Source organism: Saccopteryx leptura, chromosome 6, assembly GCF_036850995.1.
Source record: "Saccopteryx leptura isolate mSacLep1 chromosome 6, mSacLep1_pri_phased_curated, whole genome shotgun sequence".
In the NCBI taxonomy this organism is placed as follows: Eukaryota; Metazoa; Chordata; class Mammalia; order Chiroptera; family Emballonuridae; genus Saccopteryx; species Saccopteryx leptura.
Window position 1 is genome coordinate 58,894,492 of NC_089508.1, and position 15,558 is coordinate 58,910,049.

General features: G+C 48.0%; 1 protein-coding gene across 1 annotated transcript in view; it reads left to right on the plus strand.

Moving 5' to 3' along the window:
* The window catches only part of ANXA2 (annexin A2), a 44,076-nt gene extending 40,623 nt beyond the window's left edge, over positions 1-3,453 (plus strand). The window contains exons 10-13 of the mRNA XM_066342385.1: positions 274-369; positions 815-873; positions 1,984-2,106; positions 3,096-3,453. Of these exons, the coding sequence (XP_066198482.1) occupies positions 274-369; positions 815-873; positions 1,984-2,106; positions 3,096-3,155 (338 nt within the window). The 3' untranslated portion in view covers positions 3,156-3,453. The remainder of the gene's footprint in view (positions 1-273; positions 370-814; positions 874-1,983; positions 2,107-3,095) is intronic.
* Positions 3,454-15,558: the final 12,105 nt, after the last annotated feature.

The following is a 15,558-nucleotide window of genomic DNA, read 5'->3' on the forward strand; positions in this document are numbered from 1 at the left end:
CTGTTTCTTGTGACTTCCAGGTGGAGTGGGTTCCATTCAGGAGACAGGGAGATGTTCAGATGTGGCCTGGGCAGTGCCACTCAGGACAAGGGGCGTGGGACAGCTGTCCCAGGGCAACTGGGTCAGTGCCAGCTCTGGTTTACCATGGCAGCCCCTAAGCCTCTAGGATGCTGTGATTGCATTCTTTATTTTTCTTTGTATGTAACGGTGTGGTTGATCAATGACAGCTTTGATAAGCATCTGTTATAGCAGTTATTTTTTGCTTGTCCTCAGTATTTGAAAGGTACAAGAGCTACAGCCCTTATGACATGTTGGAGAGCATCAAGAAGGAAGTCAAGGGAGACCTGGAGAACGCCTTCCTGAACCTGGGTGAGTAAGGGCAGGCCCGTCCCTGGTGGGCCGCAGTCTCCATCAGCCTGCTGAAGCAGACGCAGCGAGGGACCATCCATTAATTCCGGAGTGTTGGGGAGGTGTGGCTTCTTTATGTGATTTGGGTGGTTGTATAATCGTCCCGGTATACGTTGAAGGGAGGGCTGAAATTGGTAGGACAGAGATTGCCAAGGAAGAGGGAGATAGCATGAGCAAGGACCCTGCAGGAGGAGCGCCCACATCCACCCACGTTCCTGCTACCCTCGGAATCCCCGGTGTGCAACCACAGTGCAGCTGAGTGGTTCAGAAGGCCCTTGGTTTTCTCTTAGACACTCCCGTTCTGCCGCCCATTCCTGTTGCGTCAGGTCACCTGGTTTGTGCCCAGGTCTGGGCCTCCCCACGCTGGTGGGCAGAAGAGTGACCCACGCCTTTTTTCTCTCCCCAGTCCAGTGTATCCAGAACAAGCCCCTGTATTTTGCCGACCGACTGTACGACTCCATGAAGGTAAGGGCAGCCGGCCGAGGGGTCTATGTTCCCACACTAGGCTTTTTTGTTTGTGTCCCCAAACTAAGTGTCCTTCCCTAGTGGATGGGGCACAGAGCCCCACGGTCTGGATGCAGCATGCTCCAGTCTGCTGTGGTTGGATTCGACAGATGAGAAAACCACAAACCCATCTTCTCTCTCTCCCAACTACTTGCACACGTGTCTGTGTACAGATAGAAAATAAAGTGCCCAGGAGAGAAAAGATGCCTGCTGACAAACGGTCTGACCCCTGCTCAGATTTCTCAGCGACTCCCTCCTGTTACCTCAGCATGAAGACAAGCAAGGGAGGGGAGATGATTAAGTGACCACGATGGGATAGACGTGCAACTTAAACTGTACCTTAACTATCGTTATAACTATGTACCTTAACTAGGTAAATAACTATCGAAGAACCTGAGGCTTATTGTTCTGTTGCTGTTGTTGTCTCTGAGACTGGCACTCAGAAACTTTGGCTTGCTTGGAGTTACAGAGCCGTGTTTGGACTTGGTTCTGTTGACCCCCAGGGCAGCCCAGCAGCTTCCCCATGATCCCATCCCGTTTCCTACACCTCACATGTGCCTCTGGCTTCCAGGCACCTCTGCGTCTCCCGGTCGCCCGCTGCCTTTCCCCCATCTCTCCTCAGGGTCCGTGTAAAACACGACCCTTCCCTTGGAGCCTCTGCTCTGCGGCTCTGGCAGTAAACTCAGTGGTCCTCACTGCTCATGAGATGCCCCATGGCAGAGCGCCCTGACGGAAACATGGTGGCCTGGCCTCTCTCGGCCCCCGAGAGCCAGGAACTGTTTGTCACGTGTGGAAACTCACACACTTGTTGAACTGAGCCGCGCAGTGCTTAGTGCTGTGTGTGCGTTCATTGTGCACCTCGGGGTTTGTGCCGATGTCGTCTGTGTGTTTCATGCTCATTTCTGCAGGGAATAGTTTCACCGTTACATTTGCAATCTCTTAGTGAGCAGCATCAAGAGTCCAGATCAGATCCCTGTGCAAGAAAACTCACTAGATTGGCTTTTCATTCCTTCTGAACATTGACGGACATGGTCAGTGAATTGTAACCTGGAACACTAACTTGACTTTCAGGGCAAGGGGACACGTGATAAGGTCCTGATCCGCATCATGGTCTCCCGCAGTGAAGTGGACATGCTGAAGATCAGGTCCGAATTCAAGAGGAAGTACGGCAAGTCCCTGTACTATTACATCCAGGTGAGCCGCGGAGCCGCGTCCTCCCACACTGCCGTCGGGGGGCCGGGCCGGGGGGGAGACCTCGTCCTGAGGGAACGGGCGGTTATGTAGAAAGTCCCATTGATGACTCGTCCTGGAACCCTGTCGAATCGGGCCCGTGTTCCCTGTGTCCCACCTCTTACTCTACAAGTGTAGCTGGTGTTCCTGATGATGATCCTGGAAGAGCTGCTGACATCCTCAGGAGACTTTAGGGCAATTACATTTTCCATTTTATTTTGTTTCCATTCCTTGAAAGACCCTCCACGCTGGGCCTGGCGGCACGACCAGGAACGCCCTCGCTCTGTCAGAGTAGTCGGGAGGGACGGCACTCGCAGTGGTCTCGCCGGGTGTCGTTCAGACGGGCGCTGCAGCCCCCCTTTCTAAAGGACCCCGACCTTCCCAACGGCATGTCGGGGTTACTGAGGCAGAATTTAGAAGTGGGTTAGGTAGCCCCAGGTTTACTAGGGCATATATTTAAAGTTTAGACTTAGGAATTGTTTCTTAAGCTCACCAGCTTATTTCCATGGGACCTGGGGAATGTAGGAAACAGCCCAGAGAGGCAGGAAAGGGCCCCATTGTCTCTGGAAAGGGGGGTCCCTGGGGCGAGGGGGGGTGTTTGCAGGACCCCACAGCGGTTAGAGCAGTCACTTACCGGGCGGGTCCCCAGCACCTCGCAATCCCGCCACCCTCTGTTAAGAGTGTGACCTGAAAGACTCGCCTAGACCACACTCCCTGAGGGCCCTCTGGCGGTGATGATGATGATGAGAGTCCTATGATGATGGCGGTGGGGGTGGTGGTGGTGATGGTGGTTTGTGTGTGGCCATCCAGGCCCTCGTATCTGGGCAGGGCCGCAGTCTCCTCTGCTCGTAGGGGAGAGGTGCTGTGTGCACTGGCCCTGCCTGTATGTTATGGCAAAGTTAGCTTCTTTTTCCTTGATGTTGAATTTCCCTTTTCTTCTTGGCCAATGGTAGCAAGACACCAAGGGCGACTACCAGAAGGCGCTGCTGTACCTGTGCGGCGGGGACGACTGAGCCCTGGCGGCTCGCGCGGCAGGAGGGCTGTCCCTGTGCTTCCAGCTAACCGTCCTAGGAAATCAGCTTGCGACCAGCAGCCCCGTGCCCGTCCCTGTGCGGGTGACGTTAGCATTGCTCCCGCCCGCCCTTCTTTCAGTTTCCTCAGCATTGCCTGGCTTTCTGTCTAGCCTCTCCTTGTAGCCAAAGAAATGAACATTCCAAGGAGTTGGAAGTGAAATCTATGATGTGAAACACTTTGCCTCTGTGTACTGTGTCATATACAGCTGAATAAACTGAATTTTTACTTTAGAACCCACTACCTTGTTGACCTCACTTTCAGTTTAATTGTTTAAAAATCAAACATACCTGAGGGCTGTGTGGTTAGGCTTATGGGGCTGTTCCTAGAGGAAGAACGCTCTACATCCTCAGCTAGTGCCCAGGACGTAGGGTGAAGAACGTCTACAGTATAATAGAAACTTCTACTGGGCAGCTCGCTCTGCATGCTCGGAGGTGACACTACCCATGGGGGGGAATGTCCCAGAGTCACCCCTCAGCTGTATCTTTCTACAGCTGAATAAGGTGAAAATAAGCCTCAGGGGTGGCTTCAAACTAGGAAGAAGGGGGGGGGGTTGTTTCTGTTCAGCAAGTTGATTTCTTTGAGCCATTAGACTCTTACAGACATAAATAACCTGCCCCAACCTCAAGGACCACATCAGTGAGTCAGGCCACCGCATTCTTGTAAAAGACATCTAACGAAAGTGGATGAGGGCCACAGAGAAGGAAGTGACTGCTTTAGACTAGTTGGAAAGATGGCCCATTGGAACTGTGCCCTGAAGTCTAAGGCCAAGCTTTATAGCTGGTGGAAGCTCTCCACACAGAGTTTTAGGGTTCTGATAATGGATAAAAGGTAATTCATGCATCCGGCATACATTTCAGATGAAACAAAGACTGTATACAGTGAAAATTATGCCTCCCACCTTCCCAGCCAGCCAAGGGCCTTCCCTAGAGCCGCATGGTTTAGTGTCCTTTCATGGATAGACGGCACAATAAACATGTATGTTACTTATGTATCTGTGTTCACAACATAAAGGTGGTGTTCACAGGCTACTAGTCCAGGACACTGCAGACAGCTGGCTTGTACAGGTACTTCCCCTAAGCAGGGTGTAGGGCTGGGCGAGGCTGGGGGTGAGACTGAGGGGTGCACGTACTGCGGTTGAGTTGACTATCCCCTACCCTTATACTGTATTTCCTTCTCATTAGAGGATGCTGTGTCAACCACTAATTCTTGACCCCTGGCTGATCCTGGGTGAGGATCAGTGACTCTAGACCCCTAAATGGTTTGTCTGTACCTTTCTGGGTAAATCCCTAGGGCAAATTCTGAAGTCTGCAGGGACTGGGGAGGTAATGAAAATAAATGTGTGAGCCTGACTAGGCAGTGGCACAGTGGATAGAGTGTCCATCCGGGACACTGGGGACCCAGGTTTGAAATCCCGAAGTCGCCGACTTGAGCTCAGGCTCATTTGGCTTGAGCGCAGGCTCACCAGCTTGAGTATGGGGTCACCAGCTTGAGGGTGGGATCATAGACATGGCCTCATGGTCACTGGCTTGAGCCCAAGGTCACTGGATTGAAGACAAGGTCACTGGCTTGAGTCCAAGGTCGCTGGCTTGAGCAAGAAGTCACTTGCTATACTGGAGCCCCCTGCTCCCCAATCAAGGCACATATGAGAAAGCAATCAATGAACAACTAAAGGCTGCAACTATGGGTTGATATTTTTCATCTCTCTCCCTTCCTGTCTATCTCTATATGTCTCTCTTTATCTCACTCCCTTTTGCTTAAAAAAAAAATATGAGAAATGGACAGAACAGGAAGTCTGGAGAAATAGAGAATGCCTGCCCCACTTCAGACATTCAAATTCAATTAAAACAACAGTGTTGACCAAACAAAATACATACATCTGTGGGCCGATTGATTTTCTGTTCTGATGCTCTGGCAAGCTTTAGATAGAAAGCTGATGGGGCAGGGCTCTTGAGTCACGAAGGGCCCACGAAGTGTCTAAGCCCACTGAGCCACTCTTTAAAAAGCAGGTTATGCAAAAAGACGGTGTTTTCTCAATTGTACCCTCCTGTGCACATGAGAATTGATGCCCCAAATCCCAAAACACACTTTTTCCATGTGCTGGGGGCAGAGTTCAAGGAACTGCATAGAAAAGCAGGGCCTTTCTGTTTAACCCCGGATTGTTGTATGGAACTCAGGATTGACAGGGCCAGGCAGAGGTGTCAAGGGCACGTTTCAGGTCAGGGAGGGCTCAGGCTTTGCTTCCTCCCCCACACAGTGTGCCTCAGGCGGCAGAGGGAGGCGGAAGGGAGAAGGCAAGGCTGTGCAGCCTTCTGAGGGCAGGCTTCTGCCCCTGCCACTGCTCTGGCTGGGCTGGACCCTCCCGCAGGCGTGAAGGAAGAGCCACCTGGAGGCTGGCCCAAGAAGGCTCCTGGGGGACTGCTCCAAAGGTTGCCTGCCGTCTCTCTCCTGCGTGGAGCAATGGTCATCTAGTGCAGTGTTTTCAACCTTTTTTTGCACTTGGGCACCAGTGAAACTAAGACAATTATTTCAAGGACCACTAAGGCAGAAATCACCCTGAGCATAAGTGGATTTGACCAAGATCATCAGGTCTATAATCTTCATACAACGTCAGGGTGGTAAACTCTTTGGCAGACCCGCACGAAATTTCTGGAGGACCGGTCAGCGGACTGGTGGTTGAAAAACACGGGTTTAGTGTTTTCCATAACTGACAGAAAGGGCAGGTGGAATTTGGTTTTATAGTTTTCTTGATTTCAGCCTGTCTCCCTCCATCAGGCTGCTCAAACCATTTCCCGAAGAACCATCTGGAGATTTGAATATTCTCCCAAACAATATTACTTTGTAAAGAAGAGGAAAGGGACACCAGACAGGCTGTAACACTTTATCAGCTGATAAGAAACCTTGAGGGGGTAAGCAACACATGCCATATCGCCATGAAAGCTCACTGAACTAGGCTGAACAAGAATATGGTGCCCCCTCCATCTGCATGGGGGCTGTCACATTGTACTGTTCCAAACGGCACCCTTCACACTGTACTCTGTGCATGGAGTCTCCCCTGGGGTCGTGCAGTACATGACCTGGACGGCCGGACGGCACAGCCCTTTATGGACCCTCTGTGTGTGAGATGGCCTGTTAGACCTTTTGTCACAGAGTTGGCCTCTAGGTCAAAGTTGGAAGACAAATCTTCCTTGGAGACAGACGGCTAAAACTCACAAGGCCTCGTCTTTTCCACGGACTCATGATCCTCGGACCCATTTTATGGGGCTCTGCACAAATGGCTCTCTGCATACGAATCTAACCGGGGTGTGAAAACTTACGGTGTAAATTATCAGTCAAGATAGATAAGGCAGGAAAAACCAGGTCCACAAAGTGGCTACATTTAGCAAGAAAAATGATTTGAGGACAGAAATCTTTTAAATCAATTTTTAGTCTTTAAATGACTCCAATCTCCAGGCCTCTCCCCACGTTTTGACAAACGGCTTTGGCTTCTTACCCACATCAGTTTATTTGACCTCCTTTTTCCATCAACTACCAAAATGAAAACTCTGCTGCGAGAGAGACAGCGCGAGCAATTTTAAACATCTCATAGCAATGAGGCAGAACATGCTATAGCCATCAAGTTCTAGTTGTTCATTCTATTTATTGAAAAAAGCCTGTAGCCTGATTTCTTTTATGCGAGTACATTTGAGCAAGCAAAGTTTATAGAGATGACTTATCTCATTACATTAGAAGAGTGATTTGCTATCTCAGCATCTATAAGCAATTTTAACAGACATTTCTGGATGAAGAAAAGCTTTTGTAAATATATGCGAAAGACACAATTTTATCAAGCATTAAATTGGAGGTGCCCTGGAAAAAATATTACATTTGTGCATTCAATTAGCTTGATTGTGGCTGAATTCTGTCCACGGAAGGCAGCGTTTCTGCAGAAAAACAGAAGCATTTCCTATGTCAGCAGGTTTCCCGAAACAGAAAAGCATCCTTTCCCCCTTTGCAAGTCCTCTTTTGCATTTGTGCTGTTCCCAGCTCTGCGTCCCTAATCAGACTGCTCAGTCTTGTTCTCCACAGTAGAGGGTAAAGGAGGAGTGAACCAAAAGCCACTTTATTTTAGGCTCTCTGGAAATCCAAACCCAGCAACTTCAACTTTAAACAGCCTGCATTGGGTCGAAAAGCTAGGTGAGCTCTGGGCGAAACTGGGACTGAGGAAGTGGAGAATGCTGTGGGTACAAGAGGGGTTTCCTGGACCCCTGAAATCACAGTAAAGAAATGAGCTAAGTTTTTAGGATGATGATCACCAGCCCACCCACTTCCCCTCCTTTACTGATTGGCACAGTCGAACCATCAGCTTTCTTCTATTAAAGCAACAGACCTGAAAAGAGACATGATGTCCATGGAACCTGGTTGTTATTTTTAAATACTAGGTGAGCACAAATGAGAACTTCAGCTATAATTCAGTGTAGCCGAAAGCTATCATCTCTAAAGATTAATTAACTCAAGAGTTAGCAAGGAATTTGGATCGGGGATAAAGAAATGTTTCAAAGGTTTAGGTTTCAGTGTTAGGGAGGTTGCCAGATTTCAAGTTTTGCCACGGATTCTTGAGCTTTGAAGAACCAGCTTAGTCTTAAAGGATGCCCCTGGTCCTAATAGACTTGAACTCATATATGACTAGGAAGATTTTCAAAGTCTGTGGTTGAGCAGGTAACCTTGGACCTCAGTCATTCACTTATTCATTCACTGATGTATTAACTTATTCAATAGACAATCCTACAATGTCCTGGTTCCTTAACTAAGTTAAGCACTGGGGATTTAAAGAAGAAGAAGGCAACCCTGGCCACGTAGAAAGATAAGGGTTGTGACTGAGGAAGGCACTGGTGAGGAGCTTCAGGGTCCAGAATAGTTCATTCTCACCCAGGGCGAGCATTTGGAAGGTTTCTGGGAGAGGAAATACTTAAAGCAGGATTTTAAATTTTTTTGTGTTTTTACCTGTCGCACAAGAGGAAGACATAATCATTGCGGAAAGCTGGAAAATACAGGAAACTATAGAGAAGGAGATCTGAATCACCTGGGACTCCAACCAGACCCCCATCGCTGCTAATGTTCTGGCAGGCTGACCTGGGTCAGCTCCCGTTTCCTTGGCAGTAAGCTCCTCAGGGAAGAACGAGAGGCAGCCTTGCCTCCCCTCCTCAGAGGAAAGGCTGAGCTTTAGGCAGGGAAAGTCAGGCTTCCTTTGCCCCACAGAAGAGGTAAGTAGCTTTGGATTTTTTCAAACCTAATTCAAGAAGATGAAGGCCTGGATTGTCTCAGAAAGGAAGTCTCCGACAAGAAAGGAAGAAGGGCGTGACCTATCCCTGGGACAGCGGGGTTTCCAGAGACTGAGTGCCCAAGTGATGGGGACAGTGCCCAGCCTCCACGCAGTGCCTGAGTGTCCTTGGATGGGGAACTCCAGGTGCTTGCAGGGGATCAAACGCTGCCCACAGCAGTGCTGGCTATCCCTGGGACTGTCCTGGTGACTGGGCCTGGCGCATGGGGAATGAGGCCCTGCCAAGGTGAAAATGTAGTTCCCAGCCCTGAGCTGACTCAATACCCCCAGCCCCCCCATCACCAGAACAACCCACGCCTGACCACGAATTGCTAGAAGAGAATCTTTATATGTTTATCTTCTGAATTCTTTTTCTTCTTGACACTTTATGATTTATAATATCAATCCCAGACATATCATAATAAGTATTCCAGACACCCCCGAGCTCCATAATTCAAAGCTAACTATGTGCTGTGAAGAGGCCTCAGTTAGCTAAATTTTGTGCATCAGTAGGAAAAACTTTTTCCGATTAGAGCCATAAACCAGAAGGCAAAGGAGGGATGCACTCCCGGTATCGTATTCCAAGTTGCTGGGAAAAGAAAGACACAACAAAAGATGATTTCAGTGCGCAGAGGAAACAAAGGAAGAGGTGGCATCAGAACTTTTCAGCTCTTCAGTGAGATAAGTGCCAGCTCGGTTTTAATATGCAGTTGCCTTGTAGTTCATACCTGACTTCTAATATAAACAGACACAGTAAGGTAAGGTACGTTAGTCTTGTTCCTAACCTCTGGACCCTTATTTCTCCCCTTGGCTGAGGCCTCCACCCTTGCGTGGAAATTCAGGCCTGGCCCTGCCCTGGGATTTGGACCTCTGCTGGCCTGAGCAGGAACTATTTAAGCAGCGGGTGTCCCACTGCTGCTGGGCCTCTGCTGGTCTCTGGTCTCCGGGGAGGAGGGAGCTGTGCCCGCTGAGCTCCCAGAGCCCTGTGAGTGTGGGCACCGGTGCCAGCACCAGGTCAGGGATGTGCAGTAGCATGCAGAGTCCGAAAATGGGAGGTAGAGGAAGGGCGGGCTGCCTCCTACTGGCAGGAGGGAACCTGGGGGGTGGGCATGGAAGCTGTCACAATCATGCTGCTGGAGCTGGCCCACCAGGCCACAGTTGCGCGAGGTCACACTCCTCTGCAGGAAAGCCTCCCTCAGGCAGAATTGCTTAATCTTCATGAATGTGTGTGAACTGGAGATCAGGAGACCCCCGGCTCGCAGTGGACCAGGACTTTGCCTCCCGCTCCCTGCCAGTCAATGAAGTGCATTGCTTCTTGAAAGTGGGTGCTAATGCCAGCTATGTGGCTTCCTCCAGTGGACCCATGTGTAGTGCAGGTGGGTGGCGCAGGCCTCCGAGGGCCTCCAGGGGACATTGGACAGGGCCGAGCCGTGCAGGTGGGCAGTTCCTTGCACTTGGACGCAAGCAAGGTCGGCACTTGCTGGGTAGGGTACTAACGGAAGGCTGTCCGTTGGGCCGTCTGGGGACAAGCCGGCTTGGGCGCATGCTAGCCCTGGTTTCCCGTCCTGGCTGATGCGGGCTCGCTGGCTTCAGTCTTTTCTTGGGAAGCGGGTTTTACAGACTCACAGTGCCCAGGAGATTGGAGCACACTCTCACATCAGCTGTGAGGAAGCCGCCCGAGGGCAGGCGGGCAGCGCGGAGAGCACAACGCCGGCGCCCGTGCAGCCGCGCGCCGCCCCCGCTCGGGAGCGCAGGTGGACGCCCCGGAGCGGCCGGGAGCCCGCGCAGCCCGGCGGGCGAGGCGGCTTAGCTCCATTCCTCGCTTTGCGCGCTTGGCGCCCCTACAGCCCGGCGGGGAGTTTTGAATGGGGTGGGAGGCTAACAAAACGTTCAGCATGACTGGAAACGGAGTGTAAGTTACACCTGGAACCGGAAGGGCCAGATACAATCGGCTTCTAATATGCTTTGATGTCTTTTATTGGAACTCTGGCTCAGGGATCTTAAGTGTTTGAAGGCTCCTGCTCAGACAGGGATTATCAGTCACTTCCCATTCTCCCCCTGATAAAGAATGCAGATGTGAGGGTGTCCAGCGGTTATCCTGGGCCGGGTTCAGCTATTCTGCCACCAAGTAAGAGGGCCGTGGGACAGTGAGGATGATGACTCGCCCCCAACGCAGGTGTGTTTCCCTGGAGCCCACCGTCAGCCTGTGAGTTCCACTTAAGCTGAATTTTTTCTCTAGAGTCTCTCCAGTCGGTGTGCCCACTGCTCTTGCTTCGCTGGGAATAATGGTATTTTACCTTATAATCTTGTTGTGGGGATTAAATGAGATAATTCATGTGATGTCCCTGGCATTGTCATATTTAATAAATCAAATAGATACGTTTCATGTACAATCAGATAGGTAATATGTAAATAAAGCAATACTGTGCAGTGTTATTAGAGAGCTGGCCCTCACGGGCCTAAGGAGACAATCTTCCCACTGTGTGCTGTTTGCATAGGGACAGTATTTCAGGGGTTCCCTGTGGCTTGCCTTTCTACGGCCAGTTTCAGTTTGGGAATTGGGCCTCCTTGGTGCTCTTGGCTTCCTCTCTTGTCAGATAACCTGGGAGTAGCCTCCTGCTTCCTTCCTTCCTGCCTGGCAGTGAATCGCGAGGCCTGACTTGGTAGGCCCATTAGGAAAACATGCCATGTTGGGATCTTAGTGTGAGGCGTCCTTGGATTTATTTTACAACAACATCATTCATCTTCTCGGCAGTGAGACAGGATATTCTTTCCTTTTTTAAAAAAAAAAAGTTTCCATCAACTGTGGACCATATCGACCTGCTGAATATATGTCGGCTGATTATGGATAGGAGCTAATGTTTCATGAGGGCCATTCCCTCCTGTTCTTGAAAATCACTTAATTTGGTAACCTGCCACAAACCTGTTACTTTAGGGAGGGGAGTTAAAGGCTCACTTCTTGGAACGGTGTGACAATGACTGCAGTGAAACAACAGTAGTAAAAACTGTAGGAAATATCAGGCCGCCTACATTCAGGGGAGTTTTGGTCCCACAGGATCAGAAAACGTGGAAAAGGCCAGGAAGCCCACAGTGCATGGTTTCATTCCTCTTGGAAATGTTAAACCAGCATGGTGAGTCTGACTAGTCCGCAGTGCTTCCTGTAGCCGAGTCCCTGCAAGTCGCTACTGGAGACATCTCAAAATGATGATCCATTTTACATCAGTTATGTAAACCAGGAACAGTTTTATTGGTGGAAGATTTTATAATCACATGTGTAAAATAAAAAATCATTGCCTCAACAACTTATGCATAAGTTATGTCTAGGAAATGACACATACCTCTTTCGGTTTGTTTTTCCACCTCTCCTCACCTCCTCTGCTGGAGACGGGGCAGCCTGGCTGAGTGCAGGTGGGCGAAGGAGGCCTTCCAGTGAGACCCTTCTGTCAGCCTGATAACGTGTTAGGCGTTTTGCTAGTGGGAGTTAACTTTTTCTGGGCACAAGGTTTGGTTGTCTTTTCATCTTCTCCATCTTCTCCTCCATTCTCAGGACTTAGAGATGGAGCAGAGAGTGGCTTCTCCGTGCATATTAAAGGAGAGGCTTGGAGGGGGGGTCAGAGAGAGGAGGGAGCAGGAAGGAGGCGGAGAAAACGCGGAGAGAAAAAAGGCACACAGGCAGGGTGGCGCGAGGGAGAGAGGGCACCTTTTCCAGGGTACATCCTCAGAGCCGGGGACTGAAATCTCTTTTATACGGGCTAAACCCAAGAGTCAGACGACTGAGTACATTAGAGAAGAAACCCCCCAAATTGCTCCCACTAGAAAGGCTTTCTATTAGTTATATCACTTGAACCTGGAGGAAACACCTGCTTGAATATTTTTCTGGAACTGATGTTGGTGCTTGGTGGGTTAAGAGTAGGACTTTATCATTCTCTTATCCACAATAGAGGACTCAACACAGAGATTTTATAGATTCTGAGTTTTTCTATTTAAATCTGTTTACTTCCAGGACATTTGTTTTGTTAATCAGCCCACACTAGCTAGCTAATAAGAACAATCATTTCTTGAGCTTGCTCTGTGCCTGGCGCTTTGTTAAATGCTTGACATAGATTATGATGTTTAATTCCTATGGCACGTCTAGAAGGCAGGTATCATGAGTCCATTTGACTGATGAGAGAACTGAGGCTTGGCCAGGTGAAGCAACTTTCCCAAAGTCACACAGCTAGTAAGAGGCAGAACCCAAATCTCTTTCTCCAACACCATTGTTGGGAATGATGAGTTTACTGGTTCAGCCTCAGAATTTTCACTAAAATGGAAGAAAAATGTATCCATTAACTGTGTGTGTGAATTGGTAAAAGACTATTAACATGTCTTAAGCTAAACTCTGAATTGTATATATATTATATGATAGTTTTAGATTTAGAGTATTATTGTGAAGATAGCACAGAGTGCCTGTTTTCCCCACACCGGTTTCCCCTTTTTTAAACATCCTACATTAGTATAATATGTTTGTCACAGTGAATAAACCAACATCAATACATTATGATGAACTAAAGCCTATGGTTTATTCCGATGTCCTCAGTTTTCCCCTTATGTCCTTTTTCTGACCCAGGCTCCCATCTAGGACGTGACACTACATTTAGTAGTCAGGTCTCCCTCCTCAGGCTCTGAGCTGTGGCAATTCCTCAGACTTTCCTTGTTTTGGGTGACCTTGACCGTTTTGAGGATTACTGGTCAGATATCTTGTAGGATGTCCCTCGATTGGGACTTGTCTGATATTTGAGGGTGAGTAGCTACACAAGTCATTTAGAATTTGGCACAGTGGATCTGTTTCTTTTCCTCATTCATTCATTCATTCATGTCAATATGAACTCATGGACATTTATGTCATATGTTGGGTCATTATAGTACAATTCAGGCATACTTCATTCATTGTGCTTTGCTTTATTGCACAGATGTTGCTTTTTTTTTTTTTTTTTTTACAAATTGAAGGCAAGACCCAGAAGATTACAGCTTGCTCATCGTGGTAATCTGCATCTGAACTGGCAGCATCTCCGACGTCCCCTTAGCCACTTCGTTGTTCAGATTGGTCCAGCTTTGGCCCCCGAGAGCTCCTTCAGTTGGCTCCTGTGTCCTTTTGACATGTCAACTTAGATTTTTTTATTTTTTTAGTACCTCCCTACTTTCTGGCACTTCAAGATGCTCCAAGTTCACATGTGTATTTCTTGCCCCAGTCTTTGGATCTGTCATTTTCTGAGAAGCCCTGGTTTCTTTCATTGGAGGATGGTATTAGAAATCTGGGCATTAGATGTGCTCATTGCTACTGGATGTCATGGCTTCTACGTCCTGTCAGTTGAAAGGGCAAGGAAATATGTGTGTGTATACTAACCTGAGTATATACACATAGCTATTCAATTTTCTGTATGTAATCATCTGTATCTATATTAAGCTAAAGCAGGGGTCCCCAAACTACGGCCCACGGGCCACATGCGGCCCCCTGAGGCCATTTATCCGGCCCCTGCCGCACTTCCGGAAGGGGCACCTCTTTCATTGGTGGTCAGTGAGAGGAGCATAGTTCCCATTGAAATACTGGTCAGTTTGTTGATTGAAATTTACTTGTTCTTTATTTTAAATATTGTATTTGTTCTCGTTTTGTTTTTTTTACTTTAAAATAAGATATGTGCAGTGTGCATAGGGATTTGTTCATAGGTGTTTTTTATAGTCCAGCCCTCCAACAGTCTGAGGGACAGTGAACTGGCCCCCTGTGTAAAAAGTTTGGGGACCCCTGAGCTAAAGCATGAGTTTATACTGATATCTCCAACTCTAATTCATTATTACATCATTCTAGCCTCTTCCCCTTGATTATCTGTGAATTCCCACTCCAATAGTGAGAAACCTGGCTCCTGTCATTAGCCATTCATTACTTGATCGTTCCCTTCAGTATACATGTACAGCAGTACCGGGTGGCGACCCACATCCCCAAAGAAACGTCTTTCAACTAGAGCTCAGTGCTACCTGCAGTTCCTTTTTCCTTTGGTGTGGTGGATTCTACTCACTTGCGAAGTTGCTTAGATCAGCCCCATTTTCACCCACTGTCTTTCATGTATTTGTAATGCAGTTGGGTTGTTTGTCACATTTTGTATTCCATTCTGGGGTCCTCTTTTCTCCTAAATAATTTTTTTTTTTAATTTACAGGATCCAATAGCATAGTTTCACCTCCTTCCCCCCCAACATCCATTTCATTTTATCTATTCAACCCTTTTCCCCTAACTCTTGGCAACTCTTGTGGGGACATAAGTTGAAATTCATTTGGATAGATACATGGAAGTACAATTGCTAACTCATAAGGTAAGACTGTGTTTTAAAAAATTTATTGATCGGGTTTATTTTTAGAGAAGAAGGGAGAGAAAGACAGGAACATTGGTCTGTTTCTGTATGTGCCCTGACCAGGGATCAAACCAGCAACCTCTGTGTTTCCAAGTGACACTCTAACTATCCGAGCTATCCGGCCAGGTTGCCTGTGTTTATGAAACTGCCAAACTGTCTCTCAAAGTGGCTGCACCATTTCTTATTCCCACTAACTGAATGAGTGTTCCCGTTGCTCCACGGCCTTGCCAGCGTTTGGTGTTGTCAATGTTTTTAGATGTAGTCATTCTAGTAGTTGTGTAGTGATATCTCGTTGTTGTTTGTGTTGGCAGTTCCCTGGTGACAGACGATGCTGAGCATGTTTTCACATGCTTATTTGCCATCTGTACGCCTTTTCTGATGAGCTGTCTGTTCGGATCTTTTGCCCCATTTTAATTCCGATTTTTTAAAATCGTTGACTATTAAGAGTTCTTTTTGTGTGCCTGTGTTCTTTTTTATAAATTTATTTTTTAATTACAGTTGACATAAAATATGTTAGTTTCATGTGTACAGCATAGTGATTAGACATTTATGTACCTTATGAATTCATTGTCTCGTTAAAGGATTCTTTCATATTTGATATATAAACCCCTTTTCGGATATGTGTTCTGCAAATACAGGGTGGGGCAAAGGAGGCTTACAGTTGT